At 37.8% G+C, this 13378-nt stretch overlaps 1 protein-coding gene across 1 annotated transcript in view; it reads right to left on the bottom strand.

Annotated features, from left to right (window-relative positions):
• Positions 1 to 1747: 1747 nt before the first annotated feature.
• The window catches only part of MRC1 (mannose receptor C-type 1), a 104445-nt gene continuing 92814 nt past the window's right edge, over positions 1748 to 13378 (bottom strand). The window contains exons 25-30 of the mRNA XM_032243955.1: positions 12725 to 12890; positions 11784 to 11933; positions 6223 to 6336; positions 5526 to 5690; positions 3902 to 3943; positions 1748 to 2694 (exon numbers count right to left, since the gene is read on the bottom strand). Of these exons, the coding sequence (XP_032099846.1) occupies positions 2447 to 2694; positions 3902 to 3943; positions 5526 to 5690; positions 6223 to 6336; positions 11784 to 11933; positions 12725 to 12890 (885 nt within the window). The 3' untranslated portion in view covers positions 1748 to 2446. The remainder of the gene's footprint in view (positions 2695 to 3901; positions 3944 to 5525; positions 5691 to 6222; positions 6337 to 11783; positions 11934 to 12724; positions 12891 to 13378) is intronic.

Raw genomic sequence — 13378 nt, forward strand, 5'->3', positions numbered from 1 at the left:
AAACACAGACTGTTTCCCGAAATAATAAGACATTTAGTCTGAGATATATGTTGCATGGAGTCCAAAATATTTTCAGTGAAACTGCAGCTCTGAATGATAATGAAGAAGACTTGTGTAAAGAACTTGTAAACCGTACTCATTCAAGCATTTCTTCTCGTTCCGTATTTCTAATTCTGTCTTTTATCTTTCAGGGGAAAAAATTAGACAGCTAGCTGGCTAGGCAGATGGAAGGAAAGGGATTGCCTTGGTGTCATTCACCACATATTTCTTTGGAGGCAGCCATTGTTTCCACTGGAACTTCTTCAAGTTGAACTTGCTTTGTTCTTACCAAGAACATAAAAAGCAACTTCTTTTCTATTATTCCAGGTGTTGAATGGAGTTGCTTGTGTTCAGAAACCTTTCCCACAGTGGTCACTTTTTTTTTTTTTTTTTTTTTTTTTTTTGAGATGCAGTCTCACTCTTGTTGCCCAGGCTGGAGAGCAATGGCGAGATCTTGGCTCACTGCAGCCTTTGCCTCCCAGGTTCAAGCAATTCTCCTGCCTTAGCCTCCTGAGTAGCTGGAATTACAGGCTCCCATACATGGCTAATTTTTGTATCTTTAGTAGAGATGGGGTTTCACCATGTTAACCAGGCTGGTCTCGATCTCCTGACCTTGGGTGATCCTCCTGTCTTGGCCTCCCAAAGTGCCTGGATTACAGGCCTGAGCCACCGCACCCGGCCTACTTCTTACTTCCTATTTGTTTCTTAGTTGGAGTACTGGAAACTTTATCCTACCCCAAATACTATGCTGTTTCTTAACATTTTTTGAATGACAGACTTTCTTGAGAATCTATTTTCTTTCCAGAAAAATAAAGGCACAAAACAAACATAACATTTTGCCCTGCAATTTGGAGGCCTTCCCAGGCCCCTTAATGCTATCCAAGGAGTCTTCTCCAGTGATTCTGGGTAAAGAACTGCCGCTCGTGGGCAATCTCATAAAAAAGTAAAGGTGAGCTGGCAGTGTGGTGCCTATGTGAGATGCTGATATGGTTTGGCTGTTTGCCACCCAAATGGCGTCTTCTATTGTAGCTCCCGTAATTCCCATGTGTTGTGGGAGGAACCCAGAAGAAGATAGTTTAATCATGGGGGCAGTTTCCCCCATATTGTTTTCATGGTAGAGAATTAGTCTCAGGAGATCTGATGGTTTTATGAGAGAAACCGCTTTCACTTGGTTCTCATTTTCCTCTCTTGTCTGCCACCATGGAAGATGTGTCTTTTGCCTTCCACCATGATTGTGAGACCTCTCCAGCCACGTGGAACTGTGAGTCCACTAAAATTCTTTTTCTTTATAAATTACCCAGTCTTGTGCATGTCTTTATCAGCAGCATGAAAATGGACTAATACAGATGTAAAGTCTCAAAGATATTTCACAATATACCTCCAACTTTAAGGCAAAATTGTTAACTGAAAAGAAATCGTTAAAGAGAGAAAAGAATATTTAGAATTCTGATTCTCAATACTAGTGGCTTTGATTGTTGAATTCTGATTGCGTCCACGTTATAGGGGAAGATCTGGTAAAATCGTTATGGGTAAAAAATTCCTTTTACATACAGCATTTTAGCAACACCCTTTTTCAAACTAGTTGAAGAGTTTCATTTAAAGAATTTCTCTATGAATAACATCACAAGCGTGAAGTTAAAGTATAAAGGGAATGGATAAATACATCTCATTTAAAAGGAAATTTATACTAAGACCACCAAAATGCAAATCTATTAAAAATAGACCTTGTCTTTAATGTTTATTTCACATTATCTAAGTACATCCAGTTACGCAAATTTACATTTTTATTTCACATCCTTGTATTTCTGATATACATATATCAGGACAAAGAACACATTTGGAACACTCAGCCTGTAAAACTCTCTTGGAGGAAACAAGATTCTCTGCTGCCTTATTCTTCTGCACATGTACAAATAAGATTCTAAGTAATTGGAATGGAAATAAAAAATGATAGAAGAGAAAACTAACTACATTTTTATGCTACTTGAGGCTATTTGTACCTGATTTTTCAAATGGTCTTCTACTTGCTGAGTTACAATTTAATAGCAACACATCTTTGGGGGCACCTTAAAATATGCCAAGAAGCTTCATTGTTTCTAGAGTTCTTAAAAACCACAGGAAGCTGACGTCGGCTACACATCACTAATGCTTAGACTTTGGTGCTGTAGTGCTGTGTATTTACCTAAGATATTTTAAAAGGTAGTAATCAGCATTATTATTCCTCTTTTGTGAAAACATCTTGCCAGGCTAGAAAACAAGCAATTATTTCTTCAATTAGGCAAAGAAAAAAGGACAGACCAGTACAATTCAGTGCTCATTTTAAAGGAAACAATCACATCGAACTAAACATTTTAAATTTCAGTTACAATTTTATGAAATTCAAGCATCTCAGAATCACATTGAGATACTAGATGAGCACGTGTTCATTCTGTTCAATGTTGCCCACGAGATCTTTTGTATCACTAGTTCCTGGGCTTGACTGACTGTTAAAATACAGAGTGTTTTCAAAGGCGCCCTCTTGAGGTAGCTGCACACGTCTTTTCTTGTAAAAGAAATAGGCAGCAAGGCCTGCACCCATTAAAACCAGGAGGATCACAATGACTACTCCGGCCACGTTGGAAGACGGTTTGGAAGGGTCTATCTTTCTTGGGTCAGCTATAAATAAATAAAATCATTAGGGAAAAGGTGGAAGGAGGCAGAGGGTTGAACGCTATGCAGAACTTTGCTGATTGAAAAACTAAAATGTATAAATATTCTTTTAAGTGACATTTGTCAAACAGAAATGAAAGACGTGAAAACAAGAGACCCTATGGTAGAGAGGATTATTCAGAATGTTAAAACGATGATTCAGTCGCAAAAATAATCCATCTATGTAGCAGTGGGCTAGCTAATCAATGTTTTACTACACACACACATAGATATATATACCTTATGTCAAAATAATTTAAGGCTGCTTACAAACACAGTATAAAAAGATAAATAGATTAGTAATGATAATGATGATGATAACTAAAAGAAAATGAAAAAATGAACAGAAAGAGAAAATAAGAATAGTGGAGGCTTGAACCCACGGATATAAATACTAAGCAAATAGCACTCATGCCGTTAATAAGGTTACAAGCAAGCCATAAATCTCACTTTCAGCTTTTTTCAAGCAGCCAATAAAATGAGTGAAATGGGATAAGTGACCTACTTCAAGCAGTCTATAAAAATTAAAACAAAAAAAAAAAATGGTAAGAAAAGAAAAAAACCCACAGAGATTCTTGAGAGAAATTTCTCCCGTAGGTTCAAGGCAGCTGCTTGTAAACGAACAACAAAAAAGAATGCCTTCAGTAACCGCTTACAGTAAAAACAGCAACCTGGGCCGGGCGCAGTGGCTCACGCCTGTAATCCCAGCACTTTGGGAGGCCGAGGCGGGTGGATCACAAGGTCAAGAGATCGAGACCATCCTGGTCAACATGGTGAAACCCCGTCTCTACTAAAACTACAAAAAATTAGCTGGGCATGGTGGCGCGTGCCTGTAATCCCAGCGACTCAGGAGGCTGAGGCAGGAGAATTGCCTGAACCCAGGAGGCGGAGGTTGCGGTGAGCCGAGATCGCGCCATTGCACTCCAGCCTGGGTAACAAGAGCGAAACTCTGTCTCAATACCAACCCACCAGCATACACAAAACAAACTGCAACAGCAACCTGACTTCAACGCCTCTTTTTCTAGGGTATTATTCAAAGTAGGCTGATGACAAAGGATAGGTAAGCAAATTCTACTGAATGAGCGGGGGAGTTGGAAGGGATTATTATGCCTTTTAAAACAAACAGTATGGATGTATTACTAACACCAAACTCGAAATTTGGCAATAGTCCTACCTTTTGTTGTAAGTAATTCATGAGTAGGTTTGGCATCAATAACTGTGAAAAAAAAATAAATATTTATAAAAACCCAGAATAACTGCATGTAAATAGCAAATATTATTTGGTTCACAAATACATGGAGTCCTCCACATTTGGTCCATGTTGATACAATATATGATATTATGTGATAGAGATAAAAATACAGGTAGAAAAGAAGATACGTATCTTTATCTGTGTATCTATCTACCTACGTATCATCTGTCTGTCTAAGCTAACGTGGCCTCCTATGGCTGTATGGTGACTTTGACTACATTAGAAGATCTGGAAATGTGATTCCCCAAGTTGCATTTCAGCGACTGATACTCACCCTTTAAATCTACCCAATCTATGCATAAGTAAAACATTAGAGGTTAGGAGTTTTGAAATTAGCCCACTGAAGCCTAAGATGTTATAAAGCATTCGAATGAAAAGTAAAATAAGACTCCAGCCAGGGGTAGTGGCTCACTTCTGTAATCCCAGCACTTTGGGAGGCTGAGGTGGGTGGATCACCTGAGGTCAGGAGTTCAAGACCAGACTGGTCAGTATGATGAAACTGCATCTCTGCTAAAAATACACAACTTAGCTGGGTGTGGTGGCACATGCCTGCTTGAGGGGCTGAGGCAGGACAATCACTTGAACCCGGGAGGCAGAGGTTGCAGTAGGCCAAGATCACGCCACTGCACTCCAGCCTGGGCAACAGAGTGAGACTCTGTCTCAAGAAAAAAAAAAAAAAAAAAGACTCCAACATTGCACCAGAGGGTGTGGTGTCTTAGAACAGTTAAAGAAGGCTAATAACTTGCCAAATTCTAATACAGTAAAGTCTGCCCCGTCTCTACTAAAAATGCAAAAATTAGCTGGGTGTGGTGGTGCATGCCTACAATCCCAGCTACCAGGAGGCTGAGGCAGGAGGATCGCTTGAACCCAGGAGGCAGAGGTTGCAGTGAGCCAAGATAGTGCCACTGCACTCCAGCCTGGTGACAGAGTGAGACTCTGTATCAAAAAAAAAAAAAAAAAAAGAAAGAAAGAAAAAGAAATCTATTATCAAATAGTAATTCCTGGGAGGGATACTAGGTGACATGGCATGAAAACAAAATATTTTAAAATTCCAGATAGAGACATTTTGTGAGCATTCAACACCAGCAATTCCTGGATCCTGTTCCTTTCATGCTCTCGCATTCCATCTTAAAAGGAGACTGAATTAAGCTGACATGACTCATTCCACAATCAATTCTGGTCCCTCTCCAGAACCCTGCCCTTGTCTGGTTTGGGCTGGTACTGGCTTTACCACCTTTTCCCTCATGCAATAAGGCTTTGCAGATGGGCTCCCCCGACTGTTTGCAGCTTGGCAAATCCTTCAGATATTCCATTACAAATGCATCAATAAGTGAAAATCATTGCAACTAAGTAGACAGGGAGTGGCTCTTGCTCATGCAGAGCTACAGACAGTAATGGACTACAATGGCAGAATGGATTTTTCACGCATAAAAGGAGAAAGCTTACAATGGCCTCATAATCACATTATGATTCCATACCTGGTATTGGACTATTTGAAAGAAATGGCGGCCAGTGATATGCACCATGCAACAAACTTCTTACTTACTTTTTGGTCTTTTACAAATGAATCCCTTGTAGGAAGAACAGTGAGCATTACTCCAAAACCCGGAAGATGCCTGTAAACCTACACAGTCATTCCGTTCAATGGAGGGATCTCCTGTGTTCCAGTTGACAAAAGAAACTGGACTGTTATTTATCCACAGCCATGTTCCTGATCATCGAATAAAACCAATAAACATATAAGTTAAATATAAAACATCTTAAAATAAGTTAAGCCTATTTGTGCAAAATTTCTAAGCATATTCTTTTATGCTAGAATCAATAGTCATTTATAATCAGACTTAACAGGCAAGACTATAATTGACTAATTGCTACAGGGAAGGGAACCACAAATAGGTTTACTATATAGCTTTAGTTGAAAATGTATTTCTAATTAGTACAAATATTTATACTTATCCTTCCTTAGTGATTTTTCCCCCCGCCCCACAAAAACACAGAAAATGCTTTTTAAAGCTTCTTAAATTATCTTAGCTACAAAAGATATTTTTAATTAGCAACTTTGAGGATAGCACGATATGAAAGTCATTTTAAGTTTCAGTTCTTAAATAAAAATATGGGTTTGAATTTGCAAATTCTTCATGAATTAATCATTTTTCAAGGCAACACATTTTGGAAACGAAACCTTGTTTTGCATACAACATTTTAGGATATTTGTGATTAAATAAGCATGCTGCAAAAAGTACCTTGAATATTTCTGAACATTCCTATCCAAAAATCGGTTTTACTTTTAAGTGGCTCAACCCGATATGACAGAAAACTGGATTCTGCAGCACTTTCAATGGAAGCCAGGGAGGCACCTGAAAGGCATAAAAGGCTACATATGATAGCTGCACATTTAAGTAACTGAAAATATTTTTGTAAACAGCACCACTATTAAGAGCAACAAGAATCAAACTAACATCTCCACTTAAGGGGAAGAATTTCAAAGGGCAGATGTTTGTCTGCTCAGAATTTTAGTTTTCAATCTGAAATGTGTTTTTAAGCATCATTACCATCATTGGAGTACAAGCACCGAACTAGTTCCTGCAGGATATTCAGAGATTAGTGGGATGTAGAATATGTCTTAAGAAAGTTATGGTTCAGTGGGCAGTAATAAGAGCACAAAGAGGCCGGGCTCGGTGGATGCTAGCACTTTGGGAGGCCGAGGCAGGCAGATCACCTGAGGTCAGGGGTTCAAGACCAGCTTGGCCAACATGGTGAAACCCCATTTCTACTAAAATATAAAAATTAGCTGGGCATGATGGCGCGTGCCTGTAATCCCAGCTACAGTGGGAGGCTGAGACGGGAGAATCTGTTGAACCCAGGGGACAGTGGTTGCAGTGAGCTGAGATCCTGCCACTGCACTCCAGCCTGGGGGGCTGAGCGAGACTCTGTCTCAAAAAAAAAAAAAAAAAAAAAGAAAGAAAGAAATATTATAGAAGAGAAATTAAGTACAATATGCTATAGACATGTCAAATATGCATTCTTGGTGAAGCAGCTAAAAGGGAGGACAAAGGAAACAGAATTTAAGTAGAGAGAAGAACAGGATTTCAAGTAAAAAGGATAAAGATAATTCCAGGAAAAAGATGTAATAAGAGGAAAGACAAAAGGAAGCATAGAACGTCTTCAGGAACAGAGATAGCTTAGTTTGGCTGAAGTGTAGCACCAACCTGGTCCATTGGCAAAAAAAAAAAAAAAAAAGACATGGGTTAGGTCTCATTGCAAGAGGCAGAAGACTGGTTTTAAGGGCAATGTGGTGATAAAGAACACTTAGTTGTTTTCAGGCAGCTGACTAATGCAATAATAACCCATCTCCTTGCTTTGGCTAGTTCTATACACATCAGCTAGATTCTCCACTTAAGAATGGCCTAATATTTGTTATTATTGGAATCCAGCTGTTAGGTATAAGACCATTCAAAGCAAGGAGATAAAACCAGAAGAACAATTAGTTGGCTATGGAAGTGACCACCCACATTAGATTGTCAGCATTAAATTTCAGAGTAAAAATCTCTAATTTTTAAATAATAACATATATATGTATGCATGTGTGTGTGTATACATGAATATATATATTATTATTATTATTATTATTATTATTATTATTTTTTGAGACAGACTCTCAGTCTGTCGCCAGGCTGGAGTGCAGAGGCGCGATCTTGGCTCACTGCAGCCTCCGCCTCCTGGATTCAGGCAATTCTCCTGCCTCAGCCTCCCAAGTAGCTGGCGCTACAGGAACACACCACCATGCCTTGCTGATTTTTTTTGTATTTTTTAGTAGAGACGGGGTTTCACTATGTTGGCCAGGATGGTCTTGATCTTCTGACCTTGTGGTCTGCCCACCTCAGCCTCCCAAAGTACTGGGATTATAGGCATGAGCCACTGCACCCAGCCGTAACTAATATCTTTTAAGCATTTAATGCCGAACCTTTTGCGTTGGAATTTACAAGCTTTATCTCATTAAATTTTTACAATCACTTCATTAAATACCCACCATTATTTGCCCCATTTTACAGATAAGGAAACTAAGGCACAGAAGATAAGTAATTTGTCAAGATCCTAACACTAGCAGAGGGCAGAATCATGGTATGAAACAGATTTTCTGAACCTTGAGGGTCCGCACGTAACCACATGCCTATATCCCGTATTACTGAGATCTGAATTATTGCCTTGTGTTCACTACATGACTACATAATCCATGTTAAATATACTTCACAAACAACCATTTCAAAATGATTGTGACTCCTATTTTGAGAAGGAGAACGACAAGTATTCATTTAATTTACCAGAGAAGAGTTATCTAAAATGGAAAACAAAGTTTCTACATATTCACTGTAATTTCTTTTTCAGAAAAATACTTAGCAATAGGAAGAAATATTTTTTAATTACAAAAGTTCAAAGAAGGCATCAGGTGGCATCATCAGAAATGCAGAATAAGTTCTTCTGAAAAACTGTTTTTCTATAAAACCAATCAGAACACTGGAAAACTCTAAATCCACTGTTTCAGGATGCTGAAAATTAATCAAAGGCTTGCAATAATCCAAGAAGCACTTATGCAAGAAAAATGACTGAGTCTTGGTAATAATAGTGAGTTTTACAGTGTTTTCACTTGTCCTAATCCCTTTGCCTTCTTCCTAGTTCTGTGGTAGCTATAAAAACCAACAGGCCCACAACCACAGTGAAAACCAGCAGTCTAGAAGGCATAGGAGGCTAAAATGGGGTTGGAGCTATTTTCCAGCCCCATTCTCAGAGAATCTCTATTACTTGACCTGTCTGTCTTACAGTTCCCTAGAAACTCTCCTTGCAAAGCTTGTCTTTATTTGATCTGATTCAGAGCTCAGTTAGTGCAAACAGACTTTTCCCTTCAAGTGTTTGTAAAAAACTATCAGCGGCAATTGTCTAACATTGTAGCCATCTAAGGCAGTGATAATCGTTGGGGCAAACAAGCTAATTGAACAACTCAAAATAAAATGCTGGAGAAGGAGATGTTCATGGGAGACTTTAAAAAGCAGTGACAAATTCAGCCAGGTGCGGTGGCTTGCGCTTATAATCCCAACACTTTGGGAGGCTGAGGCGGGCAGATCACAAGGTCAGGAGTTGGAGACTAGCCTGACCAACATGGTGAAACCCCATCCCTGCTAAAAACACAAAAAAATTAGCTAGGCATGGTGGCTCGCACCTGTAATTCCAGCTACTCAGGAGCTGAGACAGCAGAATCGCTTAAACCTGAAGGTGGAGGTTGCAGTGAGCTGAGATCATGCCACTGCACTCCAGCCTGGCGACAGAGCAAGACTCTGTCTCAAGAAAAAAAAAAAAAAAAAAGCATTGACAAATTCTGGCGAATCTAGAAGGCTACAGACATGCATGGAAGTGTGCACATGCCCAAGGCTATGTGCACGTCTGAGAAAGACCTGAAAAGGTCCTAAGTTCTCACATATGGCTGACCTTGAAGCACTACACAAGCAGGAAGTGAAAGGTATGGCAGTTTGTTACTGCTTGGACAAACATTACAGGCCCATCCCAACAAAGTGATAGATCCTCTGCAAAATCTGGGAGACTTAATTAGTTACAGGCACTTAAAGCAATCTGCACCTACCACATGTAGCTCTACATGTCTACACATCACAGTAAAACTATTAAAAGACAGAGAGTCTTGGAATCTGTGAAAGAGAAGGGTCTCATGTACAGGGATCTTAACACTAATTTCTCATCAGAAACCACAGAGTCCAGAAAGTAGTCAGTTTACATACTGAAAAAGACGAAAGAAAATGAGTGTCAAGCAGGAATTTTCTGTTTAACAAAGCATCCTACAAAAATGAAGGAAAAAGTCAGACATAAGAAATACTGAAGAAAACACCTCTGGGGAAAGAAAAGGACCCTCAACAGTAACTCAAATCAACACAAAGAAATAAAGAGCATCAGTAAAGGAAACATCAGTAAAGGAAAATAGTTTAAATGTACTTTTTATGTATAACTCTTCTTTATCATTTCTAATTTAAAGATAACTGCATAAAACAATACTTGCAAATTTGTGCTTATGGGTATGCAATGGATAAAGTTGTTTTTGTCTGCCAATAGCAGCACAAAGGAAGGCAGAGGGAATGGAGCTACTTAACAGCAAAGTTGTTGTACGCTATTAAAATTAAATGTATATTAATATGAACTAGATTTTTGTAAATTAACAGGTTAATTGTAATCCCTAGTGCAACCAATTAGAAAATAATCAAATAATATATAGTAAAAGAAACAACAAGAAAGTTGAAATGGAGGCTGACTGCAGTGGCTCATGCCTGTAATCCCTGCAATTCAGGAAGCCAAGGCAGATGATCACCTGAGGTCAGGAGTTTGAGACCAGCCTGACCAATATGGTGAAACCGTGTCTCTACTAAAAATACAAAAATTAGCCAGACATGGTGGCACGTGCCTGTAGTCCCAGCTACTTGGGAGGCTGAGACAGAAGAATTGCTTGAACCGGGGAGGCGGAGGTTGCAGTGAACCAGGATAGCACAGGTGCACTCCAGTATGGGCAACAGAGTGAGACTCAGTCTCAAAAAAAAAAAAAAAAAAAAAAAAAAAAAAAAAAAAAAGAAAATTAAAATGGTACACAAGAAATTCTCTACTTAATACAAAAGAAGGCAGTAATCGAGGAATAAGGGAACCATAAGACATATAGAAAAGAAATGGCAAAATGGCAGATATAAATCCTACCTATCTGTAATTACATTAAATGTAAATGGAGTAAGCACTCCAATCAAAAAACAGAGATTGGCAGAATGATAATTAATTAACCAGAAAAATCCAACTATGTGCTATCTCATAAAGACACCTGAGATTCAAAGACACAAATAGGTTAAAAGTAAAAGCATGGAAAAAGATATGCTAACCAAACAATAGCCAAAAAAAGAGCTGGAGTGGCTATACAAATATTAGATAAAATAGGCTTTTCAATAAAAATTATTACTAGAGACAATAAAGATATTTCATCTTGAAACAATTTTTAACACATCAGGAAGATGTAAGAAGTATAGACACATATGTACCTAACAACAAGGCCCCAAAGTACATGAATCAAAAACTGACAAAGCAAACTTCATCTAACTCAGAATTGAAAGTCAAAAGTCAAGGTTGAATTTTGAAAGAACCTGGAGGAAAAGAGGCTATAACCTGTGCATACCACTGTTGCATGAAGAACTCTTGAGTTAGGGCATTAAAAACATGAAGTAAAAACAATTCAGTAAAATATGTAATGGGAATTAACTACATGGCTTTGAAACGTACCCTAAAAACAAACTTTGACATTTTTTACTTCAGGGAGAAAAATCATTCTTCTTTGTAGTGTCTGTTTAAGTTTTGTTTTATTTATCATCACAAAAGCAACAGCTAGATCAAAATAATTCTCTATTAATGATAAAACAAAATGGTTCCCGGACACTTATAAAACTGAAGCGTAACAGTGATAAGGGATGAGAACAGCACTTGGAATAACTGAGAATGAGAATCCTAACCATTTAGGACATGAAGTCCGAAAGGAAGAAAGCTATGTTCAGCAAATTGCTCTTTTCTACCTGAATCCTCCAAAATTTGAGGCTACAAACTTAGAGATTACATTTGGGAAGCATGATATTGGCCACTCTGTTAGAAAATAAATCATTAAAAACATAAAAAGTATTTTTACATTCTTTGTATGTTCGATATATAGTGGCATTCATGTCTGTGGACCCCAGAATAGATAATTATGAAGTTTTCCTTCAGGAAATGTGGCACTCACCCATTCGAAGACAATCCAGAGAAGCTTGGCCCCAGTTCCTTGTATATGAGGACTCGATATAGTAACAGTGACCATGGAAAGGAATCCATGCTGTGTGATCTGACTCCGGACATCTGCCAGGCAGTTGTGGGGGTTCAGTAGCAGGGATTTCTGTTAATAAAAACACATTTTAAATAAAGAAAAACCTGAAGCTTCTGTAGTATGTAGCATAACATATTAGCAGCTACAAAAATCGATCTTTATATTTAAAAACCTTCCAATGGTTATCATTTGGATCACCATTATTATTGGGTTTCCTTTGTCAATGTTTTGCACTTTAAATATATTTCAACAGAATGTGCTATGATATAGTGGCAGCCCATTACATTCAGAGTTAAGACTATAGATCTATAGATAACTGCAAAGGTAAATTTTTTAAAAGTCACCACAAAGTAATTTGCAGTGACTTCCCTTTTTTTTAAGTCAGTTTTCCTTTCCTGGGATCCTAATCCCTACAATCCTTTCTTGGCTATTAATAGCAGCTGGGATAGAACTAAATGCTATATTTAGAATTCTAGTATGGTGTCCATCATTGACTCTGATGAATCTATATGTATTCTGACAAAATTCCTTTGATACAGATGTGTGGTCGACACCAAAAGTAACCAAAATTTCCTGGGGAATCTGTCATTATAGATTCTGAGGAAAACCTCGATAATAAACATTCAGAGATTTATTAAGGAGCAAACAAACTCTAGACATAAAGAAAATGTTTATCTCCATTGTTTTGATCAACGTATATTGGTTTATAGTCAAGATAGTCTTTTGTTAGGTGAGAAAGTATGTTGTATATTATTCTTAGCTATCCAAGACACATTACTGTTTAATAATATCAACAGTGGTATGCTGAAACTTATTCAGAGAATTTCAGGTCCCCTGGTTGTTTTTATATATTCAATTACCATCTGATTTTTTGCAGAGAAAGTAAAAACTTTCATTGCAATGTGCAGTCTTCCAGTAGCTATCAAGATCCAGATAAACACATGCTGATTTCAATTTGGGCTCATCAGCAGCCCAGTTAGTGTATCTCACCCTCCACTTATCAATCCAAGTGTATTTATTATCGGTCTGCAACAACAAAAACAAGCATTAACATGCAGCATGGCTTCATTTAGAAAATACCAAAAGAACCAAGCCAAGAATAAAGAGTATATTTAAGATAGTGATTTGACATAGAACCCAAAACATTTGAGAATAAAAAGAACACTATAAATCATTTCTGTCAACTTAAATTCGGTAAATGCAGCCTTTCTTAAAAACAGTTATTTCTTGGAGATCCACAGGAATACATCCTTGGAAGCTATTTCAGAAAACACACACATACAAAAAAAATCTATCTCTTATTCCATGAAACTCTCTTTGTTTGTGGGTTTTCAGGGCAAAAGAGAAGTTTTATCTTCATAACAAAATATTTCCTATATTATTACTGAAATTATAATAAAAATAAAGTAATTTTTATTATATTCAAGGACCACTGAAAGAAATACTACTCTCTTCATATCTTCTCATTATTCTGCTATTGAAACAACTTCAGTGGTAAACAACTTAGCTAGGGT

The sequence above is a fragment of the Sapajus apella genome, unplaced genomic scaffold (assembly GCF_009761245.1).
Source record: "Sapajus apella isolate SASKATOON/1434 unplaced genomic scaffold, GSC_monkey_1.0 scaffold53, whole genome shotgun sequence".
In the NCBI taxonomy this organism is placed as follows: Eukaryota; Metazoa; Chordata; class Mammalia; order Primates; family Cebidae; genus Sapajus; species Sapajus apella.